The 22,094-nt window shown below is 39.7% G+C and overlaps 1 protein-coding gene across 2 annotated transcripts in view; it reads right to left on the reverse strand.

Annotated features, from left to right (window-relative positions):
- The window catches only part of LOC110520643 (interferon-induced GTP-binding protein Mx), a 64,695-nt gene that overhangs the window by 9,243 nt on the left and 33,358 nt on the right, over positions 1-22,094 (reverse strand). Inside the window, exons 1-6 of one of the 2 annotated variants that reach the window (XM_090230464.1) lie at positions 16,080-16,289; positions 6,368-6,402; positions 5,852-6,033; positions 5,311-5,445; positions 573-727; positions 67-205 (exon numbers count right to left, since the gene is read on the reverse strand). In XM_090230464.1, coding sequence (XP_090086590.1) covers positions 67-205; positions 573-727; positions 5,311-5,445; positions 5,852-6,033; positions 6,368-6,390 — 634 coding nt within the window. In that variant the 5' untranslated portion in view covers positions 6,391-6,402; positions 16,080-16,289. Of the gene's footprint in view, positions 1-66; positions 206-572; positions 728-5,310; positions 5,446-5,851; positions 6,034-6,367; positions 6,403-16,079; positions 16,290-22,094 lie in introns of those variants that run through there. The other variant, XM_090230465.1, reaches the window with a different exon arrangement.

A 22,094-nucleotide genomic window follows, 5' to 3' on the forward strand; every position in this document is an offset into this window, starting at 1 on the left:
ATGATGATAACTTTACTAATACCAAAACCGTATAAAAAAATAGATCCGTATATACAATTTCTTTACCCAGAGTTCTTGTGCCTTCAGGATCCACTTGTTGTGCCATTTTCAGAGCCTCTGTTGTTGCTATGTCAACATTACATGGTACCACCGCCAAAATAATGGTTCTCTTATTCTTTATGAATTTCGAAATGAGATTATTGATCTAGCAAAAAAAGGAAGAAGAATGTGACAAAGCAGTCAGGGATGCAAGCCTTTCAACGAGTTATGTGATTAATCCACGAGAGGATATCAGACCGCTTGTTACCGGGATATCGCCCTGTGTGGGGCACTCTGTACTTTATGGTTCTGACGCTCAACTTTCCTCAAAGCAAACACATTCAAAGTACATTTCACCAGAATCAACCATCATAGCTACATGTACCTTGCTAGCAATTATGGTATAAAGTCTGTACATGTGGCTAAAACAATTCATCCTTTGTGAATCATGAGATGAGAACCAAGAGTCATGAGATAACCAAACAACGTACTGGACCAAGTCCAAAAGCTATACACTCTAACGACAGACTTACTTGGACTCCAATGTCTTCTGGTTGTCCTTTCACTGCCACCCTGGTGATCCCTGGTAAGTCAATCAGACTGAGGTCACACACCGTGGAGGATGTGATCTTTAGAGTGATCAGGTCTTCACATATCCCCACTCCCTTTCCAGCTAACGTGTTCTGAGCTGTTAAATCAATGGGAAAATATTGATGAGTTTATTGTTTGTTTGTTTGTCTGTCTTATACCCAGATAGAACTAATCTTATTATAATAATATATATTCTGTAGTTCTCTATGGTAAATGCCATGCAATCTTTTCCACAATAAATTATAATAGATTTGTCAATGGCGGTTGGTACCATTTAAGATTAGGGACAATAATGTATTTTTTATGAGCATGGCCTTATTTCTATTACTATTACAGCGTATGACTGTCATTCATATTCCATTCACCCAGTTCAATGTAACAGTGACAGGTTTAGGTTACTGTCATTCATATTCACCCAGTTCAATGTAACAGTGATAGGTTTAGGTTACTGTCATTCATGTCCACCCAGTTCAATGTAACAGTGACAGGTTTAGGTTACTGTCATTCATATTCACCCAGATCAATGTAACAGTGACAGGTTTAGGTTACTGTCATTCATATTCACCCAGTTCAATGTAACAGTGATGGGTTTAGGTTACTGTCATTCATATTCACCCAGTTCAATGTAACAGTGATGGGTTTAGGTTACTGTCATTCATATTCACCCAGATCAATGTAACAGTGACAGGTTTAGGTTACTGTCATTCATATTCACCCAGTTCAATGTAACAGTGACAGGTTTAGGTTACTGTCATTCATATTCACCCAGTTCAATGTAACAGTGATGGGTTTAGGTTACTGTCATTCATATTCACCCAGTTCAATGTAACAGTGATGGGTTTAGGTTACTGTCATTCATATTCACCCAGTTCAATGTAACAGTGATGGGTTTAGGTTACTGTCATTCATATTCACCCAGTTCAATGTAACAGTGACAGGTTTAGGTTACTGTCATTCATATTCACCCAGATCAATGTAACAGTGACAGGTTTAGGTTACTGTCATTCATATTCACCCAGATCAATGTAACAGTGACAGGTTTAGGTTACTGTCATTCATATTCACCCAGTTCAATGTAACAGTGACAGGTTTAGGTTACTGTCATTCATATTCACCCAGATCAATGTAACAGTGACAGGTTTAGGTTACTGTCATTCATATTCACCCAGATCAATGTAACAGTGATAGGTTTAGGTTACTGTCATTCATATTCACCCAGTTCAATGTAACAGTGACAGGTTTAGGTTACTGTCATTCACATTCACCCAGTTCAATGTAACAGTGACAGGTTTAGGTTACTGTCATTCATATTCACCCAGATCAATGTAACAGTGATAGGTTTAGGTTACTGTCATTCATATTCACCCAGTACAATGTAACAGTGACAGGTTTAGGTTACTGTCATTCATATTCACCCAGATCAATGTAACAGTGATGGGTTTAGGTTACTGTCATTCATATTCACCCAGTTCAATGTAACAGTGATAGGTTTAGGTTACTGTCATTCATATTCACCCAGATCAATGTAACAGTGACAGGTTTAGGTTACTGTCATTCATATTCACCCAGATCAATGTAACAGTGATAGGTTTAGGTTACTGTCATTCATATTCACCCAGTTCAATGTAACAGTGACAGGTTTAGGTTACTGTCATTCACATTCACCCAGTTCAATGTAACAGTGACAGGTTTAGGTTACTGTCATTCATATTCACCCAGATCAATGTAACAGTGACAGGTTTAGGTTACTGTCATTCATATTCCATTCACCAAGTTCAATGTAACAGTGACAGGTTTAGGTTACTGTCATTCATATTCCATTCACCCAGATCAATGTAACAGTGATAGGTTTAGGTTACTGTCATTCACATTCACCCAGTTCAATGTAACAGTGACAGGTTTAGGTTATTGTCATTCATATTCCATTCACCCAGTTCAATGTAACAGTGACAGGTTTAGGTTACTGTCATTCATATTCCATTCACCCAGTTCAATGTAACAGTGACAGGTTTAGGTTACTGTCATTCATATTCACCCAGATCAATGTAACAGTGACAGGTTTAGGTTACTGTCATTCATATTCACCCAGATCAATGTAACAGTGACAGGTTTAGGTTACTGTCATTCATATTCACCCAGTTCAATGTAACAGTGACAGGTTTAGGTTATTGTCATTCATATTCCATTCACCCAGTTCAATGTAACAGTGACAGGTTTAGGTTACTGTCATTCATATTCCATTCACCCAGTTCAATGTAACAGTGACAGGTTTAGGTTACTGTCATTCATATTCACCCAGCTCAATGTAACAGTGACAGGTTTAGGTTACTGTCATTCATATTCACCCAGTTCAATGTAACTCTGACAGGTTTAGGTTACTGTCATTCATATTCACCCAGTTCAATGTAACTCTGATAGGTTTAGGCTACTACATGATACTACAACCTAGCCTATGAATGAAAGTTAACAATGCAGGTGCAAAAGTTGAGAGCATTTTTAGTAATCAAGGTGACAGACACTGACACATCCAATACATTCCAATTAGTCTGTTGCAAACAAGAGTTTCTATTGGACAAATTCAAGTATGTTTATCCCTGTTCTGTTCCGTTTGCTTCCAAAAAGTATGATGTTTTTGATCATTGTATATATAATTCTTCCTCCCATCTACGCGCTCCCCTCCTCTCACCTTTACCCTTTGCTTGTGGACTTCAGTGCACAACACATCAGCTGTCTGTGACCAGACGAAAAAACCTTTCCAAGCCAAACCTTCAAATCAGCGCTACACACAGCCGACATCGTTGTCACCATATTATACCATCATAGTCAACATAGCTACTAGAGCTAACACGTTAGTAAACCTGATACAATCATGCAGTACAACATGCAGTACAACTGACTGAACACAACAGTGTTCAGTCAGCAGCAAGCAGTTTAGCAGTTACACCGGCGGGCACCAGTGGCTAACAATTTATAAAACCTAAAAACGCACCTTGACTTGGAAGAGTTCCAGTGTTGGATAGTCATAGCCAGCTAGCTAACATAGCATCCCTCTCTGTTGGATAGTCATAGCCAGCTAGCTAACATAGCATCCCTCTCTGTTGGATAGTCATAGCCAGCTAGCTAACATAGCATCCCTCTCTGTTGGATAGTCATAGCCAGCTAGCTAACATAGCATCCCTCTCTGTTGGATAGTCATAGCCAGCTAGCTAACATAGCATCCCTCTCTGTTGGATAGTCATAGCCAGCTAGCTAACATAGCATCCCTCTCTGTTTGATAGTCATAGCCAGCTAGCTAACACAGCATCCCTCTCTGTTTGATAGTCATAGCCAGCTAGCTAACATAGCATCCCTCTCTGTTTGATAGTCATAGCCAGCTAGCTAACATAGCATCCCTCTCTGTTGGATAGTCATAGCCAGCTAGCTAACATAGCATCCCTCTCTGTTGGATAGTCATAGCCAGCTAGCTAACATAGCATCCCTCTCTGTTGGATAGTTATAGCCAGCTAGCTAACATAGCATCCCTCTCTGTTGGATAGCCATAGCCAGCTAGCTAACATAGCATCCCTCTCTGTTGGATAGCCATAGCCAGCTAGCTAACATAGCATCCCTCTCTGTTTGATAGTCATAGCCAGCTAGCTAACATAGCATCCCTCTCTGTTGGATAGTCATAGCCAGCTAGCTAACATAGCATCCCTCTCTGTTGGATAGTCATAGCCAGCTAGCTAACATAGCATCCCTCTCTGTTGGATAGTCATAGCCAGCTAGCTAACATAGCATCCCTCTCTGTTTGAGCCTGGTGTCTGAGTAGGCTAAACTAGCTAGCTAACTTAGCTAGCTCAGTAACTGAAAGTGTCCTTAATTTTTTTTTTTTAATGTTTTTTCAGAACTGTTCCTCTTGTCTTTTTCTCTATTTTGGTAACCTACTCACAAAATGTTATGTATTGCAGTGCTAGCTAGCTGTAGCTTATGCTTTCTGTAATAGACGTCCTTTGACTGGGTGGCCAACATCTCAGTTCATATTTCAAGAGCTCCGATAGGTTGGAGGACGTCCTCCAGAAGTTGTCATACTTTCTGTGTAAGTCTATGGAAGGCAGGGAGAATCACGAGCCTCCAAGATTTTGTATTGAAGTCAAGATAACCAGAAGAAGATGGAAACTAGCTGTCCTCCGGCTACGCCATGGTTCTAGCCTACAGAGTGCTGTTGAGGCTACTATAGGGTTTCATTGCAAAACAGTGTGTATTATTCAATTATTTTGTGATGTAAATATTTTAAGTATAATTTTTTTTTAAATATATATTTTTAAAATATTTTTTACATTTAGTTTTATTCACTGAGGAGGATTGGTCCTCCCCTTCCTCCTCTGAGGAGCCTCCACTGGTTAATGTACAGTATCGAATAAGATGTCTGTGTGTTTGTGTGTGTGTTTGTGTGTGTGTTTGTGTGTGTGTGTCTGTGTGTGTGTCTGTGTGTGTCCGTGTGTCTGTGTGTGTGTGTGTGTGTGTGTGTATGTGTCTGTGTGTGTGTGTGTGTGTGTGTCTGTGTGTGTGTGTGTGTCTGTGTGTGTCTGTGTGTCTGTGTGTGTCTGTGCGTGTGTGTGTGTCTGTTTGTGTGTGTGTCTGTGTGTTTGTGCGTGTGTCTGTGTGTGTCTGTGTGTTTGTGTGTGTTCGTTCCCATCTCACCTTGTTCAACATGTCTAACTACTTCTGAAGGTTCGTCAAATTCAAAGACTTTCCCTCCGTATGAGATGACAGCATCCCATTTCACTGTTCTGTCGTTACAGAGTTTAAGTAGCAGTGGGCACCTGGTGACAATACCTGGAAACAAGGAAGGACCAATGACAGATCATTATACTGTATTACAGAACAATCAATACAATAAAATATGACAGTACAGTCAACAATGGACCGGGACATGAATTTCATGATAAATATATAACTTCTGCAAGGTTGCTCTAATGTTCAGAAAGCATGTCAGACATTTACGGTGTCTGAATAAATGGTTAGAAAACTCATGTACAGTTAACATTTTCTGTAAAGGTTTGCTGTGGTAATCTAGAACGGTTCTCAACATTTCAGTAATGTCCGAGTCTCTGTGGTCCCATTGTACTGTCTGTTTCCTGACCTTGTCTATGGACTTTGGGTGTTCTGGGAATGACATTTAAAATGCTAATATTGATATTAATAGTTTTTTGTATGTTCAGAAAACAATACAGAATCTCACCAGTTCCTCTGGGCAGCGCCACCCCAGATAGGGTCTCAAGCACAGAGCTCTTTCCTGAACTCTGGTCTCCCACCACAGCAATGGTTGGCAGTGGCAGCTCCTTATCTATCCCTATGGATCTCATGTCGTCTATTAAGTCTATGAAGGGCCGGACCTTCTCCGCCAGCTGGTCTTGGAACATACTGAGGGTATGTGAGGTGTACAAAACAATGCAATTCTTAATTGTTAGTTTGTTGATAGACATGCAATGCTAAATTCATTATTTTACACAGTTTTTCTAGATAGTAGTTAACTATCATTTGGACAACACGGGACGAGAAAATGTAACCACCCCCCAAAAAAATATATATATATACTGCACCACACAATTTACTGTATAAATAATCACCATCAACAATATTAGGATCATAGTATTGTGGTAGAGTGTAGTACTGAGTAGTACTGCAAGGGTGCAATAACAAGTGGAAAATGGAGGCCTTCATCTTTTAAAAAACGAAAACTGAATTCATGTCCCACCTCGGTCCATCATCATAAGACATGTCTCTCTTCCTCTGAAATAAAAGAGAATGAAAGCTAAACCATTTTGTTGAAAAAACAGAATAACAGCAATGTATCTGTATTTTGAACTGAAGTTATAATAATCTAAATCATAACATTACATAAATATAACATAAGAGGAGATACAGTCTCACATGCCCAGTTCGGAACCTTACAATTTGCCAACTGTAAAACACTGGGTATACCAAACATTAAGAACACCTTCCTGATGTTGAGTTGCTAGATGAGAATCTAGTAAAAATGAAAGAGTAGGGCAGTAACTGAATAAGTAAAATCCTTATATGATTTTAAACATTAGACTAGACTATTAGATTAGAATGTATTTATCCCCCAGGTCAATGTCTATTGGAGCATAACTTGGTACACTATATATGCCTGTACAAAGGTTTGTGGACACCCCTTCAAATTCGTGGATTCAGCTATTTCAGCCCCACCCGTTGCTGACAGGTTTATAAAATCAAGCACACCGCCATGCAATCTCCATAGAAAAAAACATTGGCAGAAGAATGGCCTTACTGAAGTGCTCAGTGACTTTCAACGTGGCACCGTCATAGAAAGCCACCTTTCCAGCAAGTCAAGAACAAACCAGTTCGTCAAAGATGTGTCCTAAGAACAGCCAATAGCTGTTGTATATTTGCCATATACCACACCTAAATCGGGCCTTATTGCTTAATCATAGCAGTCAAAAAAACTAAAATGGACATTGATAGAAAATGATTTGATGAGTTTAATAAAGTCTAATTATATTTTCTATTGGAACATATCCTTAAACTTACTTAAAAGTATTATTATTTTGATGGAAAACCAAAATTATCTTCTTAGCCTACAGTACATCGTTGCTAATTCGGTCGATATTCCTTCTGAATTCACTCAATAAAATTATGATTTTTTTTAAAAACTATTTTATTACCTATATTTAACAACAAATTCTTATTTTTAATGACAGCCTAGGAACAGTAGGTAAACTGCTGTGTTCGGTGCCAGAATGACAGATTTGGGGCCTAACTCTAACCCCTAACCCCTAACCCTAACCCCTAACCCTAACCCCTAACTCTAACCCCTAACCCCTAACTCTAACCTCTAACCCCTAACGCTAACCCCTAATGCTAACCCCTAACCCTAACCCCTAACCCTAACCCCTAACCCTTAACCCTATCCCTAACCCTAACCCCTAACCCCTAACCCCTATCCCTAACCCTAACCCCTAACCCTAACCCTACCCCTAACCCTATCCCTAACCCTAACCCTAACCCCTAACCCTAACCCTAACCCCTAACCCCTAACCCTAACCATAACCCTAACCCTAACCCCTATCCCTAACCCTATCCCTAACCCCTATCCCTAACCCTATCCCTAACCCCTATCCCTAACCCTATCCCTAACCCCTATCCCTAACCCCTATCCCTAATCCCTATCCCTAACCCCTAACCCTAACCCTAACCCCTAACCCTATTCACAACCAGAATTACAGGTTTGGGGCCTATCCCTAAGAAGTGTTAACATTGTTTGCGAATGATAGATCCTCAGTAATATCATGATCTGCTGATCCCATATATCCATTTGGCACACAAAAAACAGCTGTCTATCCCCAGCTCACTGGCGCAGGAAACTCTGAGGTGCACGGAAGAGGCTAGTTGATATAATGTTGCAAGTTCGCTAGCAAAAGCACAAGTCAAGTCAGACAGGCGGAGTAGAGAGATGCATGTGATTGAAAGAACCAGAATTTTCATCAGGATATTTTCTACTGTTTTCATATTTGTGACCCGATTCAGGAAACTAGGCGTATGCCTCAAGAAACTTCACAGGAGAGCCGTTTGAATGTAAAATATATTTTGGGGGGGCAGAAAGGCCTTCTCGAACATGTGAACTTTCATGTGCCTTAATAACAAACTTGTATGCCATCTGTAAATACAAAGTAAATTGTTAAATTACGAGCCTTGTTGGTTAAGCCACAGAAAAAGTTAACGACCTTCCTACTAGCCATTATTGGCTGAGGTAATGAATGGGCTGGACATGCCGAGAGAGGAGTTCTGATTAGTCTGCCATATTGAAGGCCTCTGTCTATTTGAGCTTGTCAGTCTGTGTTAGTAATCCTGTCTAACGCAGCTTTTTTTAAATGTATTGTGGAGTGGAGCTGCATAAGTCTTGCTCTCCACGTTCTGGAGTTTTGAAATCAGTGGAATTAGAGTATGATAGCTAAAGAGATGGAGAAAACACCTGTGCCCGGATTACATCTTCAAACTAAGAGCAACCGTGGTATTGCATTCCCTGACAGGGAGATGCGTCCATCTTGCATCATGATGTATACATGTATACACCTATTTGAGATATTACGCTTCTAATTTTGACAGAAAAGTGGTTTCATTTCACGCTAAAGTGTACTTCAGCTAGCTAGCTAACGTTAGCTGGCTGGCTCCCTAGCGGACTTTATTATTTGTTTCCCCAGAGCCGCTTGCTATTCTAGTTAGAGCCTAATGTTAGCTAGCTAACATTGAACATGGTTGGTTAGCTGCCAGCAATGTGGCATTGTTGGAACGTTGTTCATTGTAGTATAACTAGTTAACGTTAGCTGGCTGGCTCCCTAGCAGACGTTATTATGTGTTTCCCCAGAGCCGCTTGCTATTCTAGTTAGAGCCTAATGTTAGCTAGCTAACATTGAACATGGTTGGTTAGCTGCCAGCAATGTGGCATCGTTGGAACGTTGTTCATTGTTGTTTAGCTAGCTAACTTTAGCTGGCTAGCTCCCTAGCGGACTTCATTATTTGTTTCCCCAGAGCTGTTTGCTATTCTAGTTAGAGCCTAATGTTAGCTAGCTAACATTGAACATGGTTGGTTAGCTGCCAGCAATGTGGCATTGTTGGAACGTTGCTCATTGTTGTTTAACTAGTTAACGTTAGCTGGCTGGCTCCCTAGCAGACGTTATTATGTGTTTCCCCAGAGCTGTTTGTTTTTCTAGTTAGAGCCTAACAATAGGCATTGTTGCCACTTTGTTCATTGTTGGCACTTAGTTCATTGTTGTATAATGAGCTAACGTTAGCTGGCTGGCTCGTTAGCTAACATTACGTGTGTATAACACTCATTGAATATGGCCGGTGTCAGTAAAAGTCTGCTTAAAAGAGTAATGCAATTGTTGACAGGAGAGCTGGTTAGGCTGTTGTCATGTTATCCAGAGGTAAACAAATCATTGGCCAGAGCGTCAAGTGGGCCACGAAAACTAAACGAGATGCGTGGGACTAAAGCTTAAGAGGATGTGAACGATGCTGAATGGGTGTAGACAAAGAAGAGCTGTTCATTAGATACCAAAACATTCTAAGGAGATTTTTCAAAAAAATGTAGATTGACAAGTTGATCAACTGTCACGTTCTGACCATAGTTCTTTTGTATTTTCTTTGTTTTAGTGTTGGTCAGGGCGTGAGTTGGGTGGGCAGTCTATGTTTTCTGTTTCTATGTGGGGTTTCTTGTTTGGCCTGAGATGGTTCTCAATCAGAGGCAGGTGTTAGTCATTGTCTCTGATTGGGAACCATATTTAGGTAGCCTGTTTTCTGTTGGGGTTTGTGAGTGGTTGTTTTCAGTCTTTGTGTGTCTGCACCAGATAAAACTGTTTCGGTTGTCACTGTTTGTTGTTTTGTAATTTAAAGTGTTCAGTTTGTTTTATTATTATTTTATTATTATTAAATTAAGATGAACACTAACCACGCTGCGCTTTGGTCCTCTCCTTCTTTCACCGTCTACAACCGTTACATCAACTTTCAAAGCAGAATTACTTTCCCATTGTTCCTCACATGCAGTGTATGTTGTATCATTTTGTAGCTCTGAGTCTGAGTCAATGTAAAAAACACAATTTTACATTTTACTACATAAGACCGAATCCAGGAGGTTGAGTCACATTTGTCGGTTTTAGGCCTATGTATTTTACTTAGTTGATGATGCAAGGTCCAGGCCTACTGTTGCTCTAGCCTACTGTTGCTCTAGCCTGCTGTTGCTCTAGCCTACTGTTGCTCTAGCCTATTGGCTGTCTCTGAGTTCTATGCTTTTATTTCTTCACAGTGTGTCCATATGCCAGAGGCTGACGCTCACGCCGTGGTTGAATTTAAACTTTTAGATTTTTTATAATTTTACTTCAGATTTTTATGATTAACCACGTAACAATGATTTTGAGAAAGGGAAACGTTCAGTTTGAAATGAAACTGTTCCATTAAAATGAGAATATAAAAATAATCATCACTGACACGTATGATGGGTACAAATAGTAGGATAAGTTGTAAGCTTGCCCAAACTTGAAATTCACAAGTTGCTTATTACACCAGCAGAAAAACGCGTACACACAAATCCCGTGAAAAACATGTCCGCCTAGGGAAAACAAAGGCCCGTCCAACTGATAGGTTCTGGCTCCGGTCCTGGTTAATTCTATCAAGACCCGAGAAGCGCGCATGACAAGGACAGCTTGAGCGTACCTGATTGGTTGGGCTAAGCATGAATAGTCATTGAAAATTGTAAAAAAAAAATATATCCTACTGGATTTCCATTAAGGTAAGAAGAGAAAATGATGGTTAATGTAGCTATTATGTCATCCATTTTAGTCTGATTAATATTGTAAGGCAAAATATTGTGCTCGAGCTACAATGTGATGTTGACGCATGGTTATTTTTCATACATTTTTAACCTATAGCATTTCTTATTGAAATTGACACAAACATGAACTTATGGCTTTGGCCCTGTCCGGGGGTGTCCTCGGATGGGGCCACAGTGTCTCCTGACCCCTCCTGTCTCAGCCTCCAGTATTTATGCTGCAGTAGTTTATGTGTCGGGGGGCTAGGGTCAGTTTGTTATATCTGGAGTACTTCTCCTGTCCTATTCGGTGTCCTGTGTGACTTTAAGTGTGCTCTCTCTAATTCTCTCTTTCTTTCTCGCTCTCGGAGGACCTGAGCCCTAGGACCATGCCTCAGGACTACCTGACATGATGACTCCTTGCTGTCCCCCAGTCCACCTGGCCGTGCTGCTGCTACAGTTTCAACTGTTCTGCCTTATTATTATTGGACCATGCTGGTCATTTATGAACATTTGAACATCTTGGCCATGTTCTGTTATAATCTCCACCCGGCACAGCCAGAAGAGGACTGGCCACCCCACATAGCCTGGTTCCTCTCTAGGTTTCTTCCTAGGTTTTGGCCTTTCTAGGGAGTTTTTCCTAGCCACCGTGCTTCTACACCTGCATTGCTTTCTGTTTGGGGTTTTAGGCTGGGTTTCTGTACAGCACTTTGAGATATCAGCTGATGTACGAAGGGCTATATAACTACATTTGATTTGATTTGATTTGATGGCTGATAGTACATTTTGATGGCTGATAGTAACTTCTATCTATATATACAGTGCCTTGCGAAAGTATTCGGCCCCCTTGAACTTTGCGACCTTTTGCCACATTTCAGGCTTCAAACATAAATATATAAAACTGTATTTTTTGTGAAGAATCAACAACAAGTGGGACACAATCATGAAGCGGAACGACATTTATTGGATATTTCAAACTTTTTTAACAAATCAAAAACTGAAAAATTGGGCGTGCAAAATTATTCAGCCCCCTTAAGTTAATACTTTGTAGCGCCACCTTTTGCTGCGATTACAGCTGTAAGTCGCTTGGGGTATGTCTCTATCAGTTTTGCACATCGAGAGACTGACATTTTTTCCCATTCCCCATTTGCAAAACAGCTCGAGCTCAGTGAGGTTGGATGGAGAGCATTTGTGAACAGCAGTTTTCAGTTCTTTCCACAGATTCCCGATTGGATTCAGGTCTGGACTTTGACTTGGCCATTCTAACACCTGGATATGTTTATTTTTGAACCATTCCATTGTAGATTTTGCTTTATGTTTTGGATCATTGTCTTGTTGGAGGACAAATCTCCATCCTAGTCTCAGGTCTTTTGCAGACTCAGGTTTTCTTCCAGAATGGTCCTGTATTTGGCTCCATCCATCTTCCCATCAATTTTAACCATCTTCCCTGTCCCTGCTGAAGAAAAGCAGGCCCAAACCATGATGCTGCCACCACCATGTTTGACAGTGGGGATGGTGTGTTCAGCTGTGTTGCTTTTACGCCAAACATAACGTTTTGCATTGTTGCCAAAAAGTTCAATTTTGGTTTCATCTGACCAGAGCACCTTCTTCCACATGTTTGGTGTGTCTTCCAGGTGGCTTGTGGCAAACTTTAATAAATCCTTTTGAGGGCATGGCAGATTTACGCCCCCTTTGGAGAAATTGGGTACCCCTAGTAAACTGAAAAAAAAAATATCAAAAATTGCTAATATATGCATATAATAATTATTATTGGATAGAAAACACTCTAAAGCTTCTAAAACCGTTGGAATTATGTCTGTAAGTATAGCAGAACTCACAAGGCATGCATTCTTCCAAACTAGTTTTTGTGGCCATGAAAGTTGGAGCAACTTTGACGTCATGGCCCCCACCCTTCCCGACCACTTATGGATCTGGGGACACTTTCCATCTCTTCCACTAGATGTCCTCTTTCTTTAGAGCGTTCAATCGTTCAAATCGCGCGAGAATTGGCCCTATAGGAGTGATTGGAGTAGGTGTCGCGAGAAAAAAACCTGTGCGTTAGGGCGCGAATTGGTCACAGCCATTCCTTTGTTCCAGCACTCCTGGGAAGAGCAAACGATGCCCGGTTGAATTGAAATTTGTTTTGTGTGTTAAAAACATCATAAAGCTGTTTTGATGCGCAACGTTTCCGGACCGGAGGACGTTTTGGGTGCATTTCAGCTGATGTTATTAGCAGTAGCTAATACAAAGACGCAAGACTTGAAACCAAACGATGTATTGGGTAAGTATGAACCCTTCCAGAACATTCTGAACGAAGACCATCGAAGGTAAGGGAATATTTATGCTTAAATCTGTGTTTCTGTTGACTCCAACATTACGTGGAAATGTAGCTTGGAACTGAGCGCTGTCTCAGCATATGGAATAGTGTGCGATTTCTGTAACGTTCCTCTAGAGGAACTCCTGGCATCAACAGGTTTTAAACAACACTTTTTATGGATATCTTTAAGAAATGGCTTTCTTCTTGCCACTCTTCCATAAAGGCCAGATTTGTGCAATATACGAATGATTATTGTCCTATGGACAGAGTCTCCCACCTCAGCTGTAGATCTCTGCAGTTCATCCAGAGTGATCATGGGCCTCTTGGCTGCATCTCTGATCAGTCTTCTCCTTGTATGAGCTGAAAGTTTAGAGGGACGGCCAGGTCTTGGTAGATTTGCAGTGGTCTGATACTCCTTCCATTTCAATATTATCGCTTGCACAGTGCTCCTTGGGATGTTTAAAGCTTGGGAAATCTTTTTTGTATCTTTAAACATCTTCACAACAGTATCTCGAACCTGCCTGGTGTGTTCCTTGTTCTTCATGATGCTCTCTGCGCTTTTAACGGACCTCTGAGACTATCACAGTGCAGGTGCATTTATACGGAGACTTGATTACACACAGGTGGATTGTATTTATCATCATTAGTAATTTAGGTCAACAGTGGATCATTCAGAGATCCTCACTGAACTTCTGGAGAGAGTTTGCTGCACTGAAAGTAAAGGGGCTGAATAATTTTGCACGCCCAATTTTTCAGTTTTTGATTTGTTAAAAATCCGGTCGTGATTGGGAGTCCCATGGGGTGGCACACAAGTGGCCCAGCGTCGTCCGGGGAAGGCCTTCATTGTAAATACGATTTTGTTCATAACTGACTTGCCTCGTTAATTAAAGTTTCAATAAAAAACTTTACAAAAACTCTGGGGGACAAAAATGCCATTTCGGAATGTGGGTTGGGTCATGTCACCCCATCCCCAGTGACAGGTCTGCCCCTGTCCATTGCCAAAGACCCACAACCAAGGTCCCAAATGTGGTTCAGGAATACTGAGTATTGATGGAGAAAAGTGGGGAAGACTCACTTTAACATGCATTGGCCGATCTAAACCTAATATAGGCGTGACTATAATAACAAGGCTTATTGAAGGGCAATGGGTTTCACTGAATTTCAGACAGACAGCAATGTTCTGCATCATAACACTGTCTTAACACTGTCATAACACTATCATAACACCGTCATAACACTATCATAACACTGTCATAACACTATCATAACACCATCATAACACCGTCATAACACTGTCATAACACTGTCATAACACTGTCATAACACTGTCATAACACTGTCATAACACTGTCATAACACTGTCATAACACTGTCATAACACTATCATAACACTATCATAACACTGTCATAACACTATCATAACACTGTCATAACACTATCATAACACCATCATAACACTGTCACAACACTGTCACAACACTGTCATAACATCGTAATAGGTCCACTATTATGCTGTGTTATAAGGTTACCAGGTTACTAAACTGTTGCCAAAAATGTTGTTAAACAATTTCTCCAATTACCAATCAAATTTTCAATACTTTGATTTAAATTCTAGCTAAAATAAATGATCTGGACATTTCTGACAAGTTATAAATGGCTCTCTAAGGTATAAAATGACTGACATAAGAAGAGTGAAATTGGTGAATCACTCTCCAATATTATTCTACTATTACAACATTCAAGAATAAGTTGAAAGCCAGACTGAGTTAATAAAAATAAATGAACTCCTCCACCGACAGCCCCGCCCCACTGTTTGGAATGCACCAGTGGTGGAATAAGTACCCATTGTCCTACTTGAGTAAAAGTTTAGATACCTCAATAGAAAGTTACTCAGTGAAAAGTAACTCACCTAGTAAAATACTACTTGAGTAAAAGTCTAAAAGTATTTGGTTTTAAATATACTTAAGTATCAAAAAGTAAATGTGTTTGCTAAAATATACTTTAGTATCAAAAGTAAAAGTATAAATCATTTTAAATTCCTTACTTTAAGCAAAGCAGATACAACCATTTTCTTGTTTTAAAATGTATGGATAGCCAGGGTCACACTCCAACACTCAGATAGCCAGGGTCACACTCCAACACTCAGACATCATTTACAAAAGATGCATGTCTGTTTAGTGAGTCCCCCAGATCAGAGGCAGAAGGGAGGACCATGTGTTGTCTTGATAAGTGCGTGAATTGGACCATTTTTCTGTCCTGATAAGCATTCAAAATGTAACGAGTACTTTTGGGTTGTCAGGTAAAATGTATGGAGTAAAAAGTACATTATTTTCTTTAGGAATGTAGTGAAGTAAAAGTAAAAGTTGTCAAAAATATAAATAGTGAAGTACAGATACTCAAACAGCGACTAAAGTACTGTTTTAAAGTAGTTTTACTTAAGTACTGGAAATCACTGGAATAAACGTGGTCCATTATTTCTACAGTTTCATTTGGTTTTAGTCCTTTCAATGTAGATTGAGTTAACCCTGCCTTAGATGATTACAACACCACCTTCAATGGAACTGAACAGAGTTAAGGATTCTTAGGGGTTCTTAAACTTTTTCAGCTAGAGACCCAAATTAGAAACTGACCGTCATCCCATGACCCAAATCATCCTCCAGAGACTCAGATTAGGAAGAAATAGTGTGCGATTATATATTTATTTTATATAACTTGCGACTCACCTCTCACTCGCTCACGGCCCACTTTGGATCCCGACCTATAGTTTAAGAAACCCTGATCTTGTCCATTTAAATGCACACTTACTTGGAAATCGTTGACACTTTCAGACAAGCAGGTTGTGTGTTGAGTCAGGGTCACAGAGCAGTATAGGTCTACAGCTTGAGTCAGGGTCACAGAGCAGTATAGGTCTACAGCTTGAGTCAGGGTCACAGAGCAGTATAGGTCTACAGCTTGAGTCAGGGTCACAGAGCAGTATAGGTCTACAGCTTGAGTCTATCACCTTTCATGTAAAGCAAAATGAAAGTGAAACGTTTTGATGGTCCATTCTGGGAAATCATACCATTATTCTGAATCTCAGATACAACCTCATTGGTTCTTAAGGGTCACATGATTTCCCAGAAAGTAAAATGAAGTCCAGGTAGTTTCTCAAAGTGCATACACAGATAGACACAATAAAATGGATGACATCCCACTGTGGATGTAATAGACTTTACAATGGGGGAAATGTTTACACTGCACAGCCTATCCTATGGATTGTGTGAAATGGGATATCTCCTCAGTGACATTCACAGGACACAACTGTGTAGAGTTTACACAAATTCTAGCGTTTTAGCTGCAGGACTTTGTGAGAAATCAGCTCACTACACAGCCTAATGTACATATTGAACATACAGATTGGACTGTACAGTGTAAACTAGAGATTGTGCTCCCATGAAATGGGTATCAGCCTACTCAGTGACACTCACAGAACTATGGGGCGGCAGGGTAACCTAGTGGTTAGAGCGTTGGACTAGTTGGACCGGAAGGTTGCCAGTTCAAACCCCGAGCTGACAAGGTGCAAATCTGTCGTTCTGTCCCTGAACAGGCAGTTAATCCACTGTTCCTAGACCAGTTAACCCACTGTTCCTAGGCCGTCATTGAAAATAAGAATTTGTTTTTAACTGACTTGCCTGGTAAAATAAAATAAAATGAAATAAATGTACAGTTTACAGACATATTAGCATCTTAGCTCTTATTGTGCCCCTCCGCGCAATTCACTTCCCTTCATTGAATGGCACTCTGTTGTTTCATCGCCCCCAACTGAAAATTCTTTCTACCTAAAGATTTTGTGGCATAGAGAAAGTTAAGCTATCAAGCAGGGGATGTGAGATAAATAATACTGAGACTTCCTACAAGCAACAAAAGATCAAGAAATATCAGCGAGACACAGAGGACTACCAGCTCAACCAGGTGTACGCATGGGAAGGCTCAAGGACGGGAACACCGAGAGTCCAACGTTAGGCAGGCACCACTGACCGGGGGACGCAGAAACACAGCAGCGGGAGGACATGGAAACGTAGACACAGAGGTATCCACTGAGAGCTAATTACCTACTGACAGCAGCACAACAAGGATCCACGAAAGAAAATAAACGATGTGGGAGAGACAAACGGTCAAAAAGGGGACCAGGAACACAGGCCATGGACACGGAGCTATAGCAGGTCGCGGTAATTAACCTCTCCAAAAAAGAGCTTACTGACGCGCAAGTCTGTCTTATCTAAGGGCCTCTCTTTTGTACCTACATGTACAGACCAAACAATGTGATACTAAAGTAGATCTGTTTAAATGATTTTGCAAGATTACATTTATATGGAAAATAAACGGACAGAAATACTCTATAACAGATGGACAGCTTCCAAACTGAGCCATTAAAAACAGGACTTCCAAGATGCCAGTTCTTCAGACTGCGCCGTATATGCCACTCCAGAGAGGACTACATTGAAAAGGGAAGCGGAGATGCGCAATAGGTTTCTAAGAAGTGGCTACTCTCCATAAAGTGTGGATGAAGCTTTTCATTTGGCATCGGGGAAAACACGAGATGAACTGCTACAAAAAAGACCCACTAGATCTAAAGAACACTGTGTAATGTTCACAACCACATATACTTTGACCTCGCGAAAAGTGGGGGATGCGGTCAAGAAACACTGACATGTTTTATCATCGGACCCAGCCTGCTGAATTTAAGAATCCACCACTTATTGAATATAGGAGAGGTCGCAATATACTCGATACATTTGTCCAACTGCCAGCCACAAAAGAAAATCAGCCAGGCTCTTTTACACCCTCTTCCGAATGGCAGATAAACATGCAGAGGTTGCGCACAGTGCAACAACATGAAGAGTGAATATTTCTACCACCCACATACAGGAAAACGGTTCAAAATAATGACATTATTACGTGCTCCACCACCCATGTTATCTACATTATTAAATGTCCATGTGCGCTGTGCTATGTAGGTAAAACCTCTCGTTCTCTCAAACAGAGAATATGCGAACATAAATTAAATTAGGAGACACGACAGGGATTATCCAGTCCCAGTACATTTTAATGACCTAAACATAATTCTACTTCTACGATAATTCTACGATTTTGTGCCATAGAGAACGTCTAGATATCAGACAGGGGAGGTGATATAAATAATAATCTGGGAAAAAGAGAATGTTTTGGGGATTTTCACCTTCCAGATATTATTCCCTAAAGGTATTCATGATGAAATGCCTATATATGTTATGTTGTAAATGTGAACATGCATTATGCCCCTATTCCAGATTACTCTGACGTTTTTCTTGATTTAGAATTTTGAAAACTTGCTTGGTAGGTCGAAGTCCTCATTGTGGTTTAACAGAAGTGTTTAATACGTTTTATGCACACACTTTATTTTAATGTTGATGAAATTCATGGAACGGATGTGGGTGGGGCTAGGTCTATATAAGGGTGCTAATTTAAGAAACGTACAAAAGCTCTGACTATGGCCATACATAACGCTTATTAAAGAGCAGTGATACTATCAAGAGCAGTGGTACTATCAAGAGCAGTGATACTATCAAGAGCAGTGATACTATCAAGAGCAGTGATACTATTAAAGAGCAGTGATACTATCAAGAGCAGTGATACTATCAAGAGCAGTGATACTATCAAGAGCAGTGATACCATCAAGAGCAGTGATACTATCAAGAGCAGTGATACCATCAAGATCAGTGATACTATCAAGATCAGTGATACTATCAAGAGCAGTGATACTATCAAGAGCAGTGATACTATCAAGAGCAGTGATACTATCAAGAGCAGTGATACTATCAAGAGCAGTGATACCATCAAGAGCAGTGATACTATCAAGAGCAGTGATACTATCAAGAGCAGTGATACTATAAAGAGCAGTGATACTATCAAGAGCAGTGATACTATCAAGATCAGTGATACTATCAAGATCAGTGATACTATAAAGAGCAGTGATACTATCAAGAGCAGTGATACTATCAAGAGCAGTGATACTATAAAGAGCAGTGATACTATCAAGAGCAGTGATACTATCAAGAGCAGTGATACTATCAAGAGCAGTGATACTATCAAGAGCAGTGATACTATCAAGAGCAGTGATACTATCAAGAGCAGTGATACTATAAAGAGCAGTGATACTATAATGAGCAGTGATACTATCAAGAGCAGTGATACTATCAAGAGCAGTGATACCATCAAGAGCAGTGATACTATAAAGAGCAGTGATACTATAATGAGCAGTGATACTATCAAGAGCACAGATACTATCAAGAGCAGTGATACTATCAAGAGCAGTGATACTATAAAGAGCAGTGATACCATCAAGAGCAGTGATACTATCAAGAGCAGTGATACTATAAAGACCAGTGATACTATCAAGAGCAGTGATACTATTAAAGATCAGTGATACTATCAAGAGCAGTGATACTATAAAGAGCAGTGATACTATAATGAGCAGTGATACTATAAAGAGCAGTGATACTATCAAGAGCACAGATACTATCAAGAGCAGTGATACTATAAAGACCAGTGATACTATCAAGAGCAGTGATACTATTAAAGATCAGTGATACTATCAAGAGCAGTGATACTATTAAAGATCAGTGATACTATCAAGAGCAGTGATACCATCAAGATCAGTGATACTATCAAGAGCAGTGATACCATCAAGAGCAGTGAAACCATCAAGAGCAGTGTGTGGGTTTCTTCTTTTTTCACATTTTAGTCAACTGTTACCATGCACCGAGAAAAAGATAGCTCAGATATGCGAGTTCCTTTTGAATTTTGAACTACCTTTTAATATGAAATCTTAAAAGCCTGATTGATTTACAGTGGGGCAAAAAAGTATTTAGTCAGCAACCAATTGTGCAAGTTCTCCCACTTAAAAAGATGAGAGAGGCCTGTAATTTTCATCATAGGTACACTTCAACTATGACAGACAAAATTAGAAAAATAAAATCCAGAAAATCACATTGTAGGATTTTTTATGAATTTATTTCCTAATTATGGTGGAAAATAAGTATTTGGTCACCTACAAACAAGCAAGATTTCTGGCTCTCACAGACCTGTAACTTCTTCTTTAAGAGGCTCCTCTGTCCACCACTCGTTACCTGTATTAATGGCACCTGTTTGAACTTGTTATCAGTATAAAAGACACCTGTCCACAACCTCAAACAGTCACACTCCAAACTCCACTATGGCCAAGACCAAAGAGCTGTCAAAGGACACCAGAAACAAAATTGTAGACCTGCACCAGGCTGGGAAGACTGAATCTGCAATAGGTAAGCAGCTTGGTTTGAAGAAAAAGATCTGCATGGAGGAATGGGCCAAAATACCAGCAACAGTGTGTGAAAACCTTGTGAAGACTTACAGAAAACGTTTGACCTCTGTCATTGCCAACAAAGGGTATATAACAAAGTATTGAGATAAACTTTTGTTATTGACCAAATACTTATTTTCCACCATCATTTGCAAATAAATTCATAAAAAATACTACAATGTGATTTTCTGTTTTTTTCTCATTTGGTCTGTCATAGTTGAAGTGTACCTATGATGAAAATTACAGGCCTCTCTCATCTTTTTAAGTAGGAGAACTTGCACAATTGGTGGCTGACTAACTATTTTTTTGCCCCACTGTGTATATATATAAATATATATATTGATTGCAATTATTCCTGAATGAGTGAGCGTTCATGTGCAAAGGATTAGCATTTCAATTGTTAGAATTATCAACTGTGTGTTGTTTTATCTCAAGTCGACCCCCACTTCCCTTTTGTACACCAAGCCGCGATGCCGGTTTATACCACTAGGGAAGCTCCGCTATTATTTCCTTGTAACCATCTACTGTTTGTGTGATGCATTTCTGTGAATTAATTACAATTAGTAAATAAATTATTTTAAATAATATGCAAATTGATTGGGCTTCTACAATGAGACAATATGAACTTTTTCCACATTAACTTCGATTAAGCAAAGCTCTCAGGTTAATTTAAAGTTTAATTCCCAGATAAGCTATACAGGTTTGATTATTCATTAAATTTGATCAATCAGTAAAATCTGCTTTTGCAAAGCACAATCAATCAGTCCCGCCTCCAGTGGGAATCCCATATGGCTTTGACCCGAGGGGAAAGTGTACCATAGTGGTAAATGTACCTGACATTATCTTTATGATAATCCAGCAATCTCAATAACTTGGGTATCGTCATCGTCTCATTCAATATATGTATTTAAATTGTCGAACATGTCTTTCTAGGTTCTTCCAATTAAAAGAGACATCTTAAACTTTGCAATAGTAACCCAGATGAACCAACTTCCCAGGTTAATTATAACGTTTAATTCCCAGATAGCCTATCCAGGTATGATTAATCATTATCATTGATTAATTAAATGTTGCTTTTGCAAATTCATTCATGTCCAACTCCCACAGTACTGTACAGTACTGATGGTTCATTAACGTAGATAGACACATAGATCTTTGCAGCTCCCAACATATTCCAAAACCAAACTTTGGAAAATTAGGGGAAAAACATTTTTCCTTTCAAATGTTCTAATAAAGATATTTGTATTTATTTTTGCAGTAAAGATGGTGACGCTACTATTATACACATTTACAATAGGCCTGTAGATACACTAATGCATACATCCTAATGATGTATAGATGATACTGTATATTAGTTTAATAGCAGGACACCGTAAAGTCAAATATTCAACTGAAGAGTATGAATTCGGCTCTTTGAGAAGGTTTGAATCCCAAACAACCTGCCCACACATTGTTTGCAGTAC

This window comes from Oncorhynchus mykiss, chromosome 3, assembly GCF_057628025.1.
Source record: "Oncorhynchus mykiss isolate SJ-2025 chromosome 3, ASM5762802v1, whole genome shotgun sequence".
In the NCBI taxonomy this organism is placed as follows: domain Eukaryota; kingdom Metazoa; phylum Chordata; class Actinopteri; order Salmoniformes; family Salmonidae; genus Oncorhynchus; species Oncorhynchus mykiss.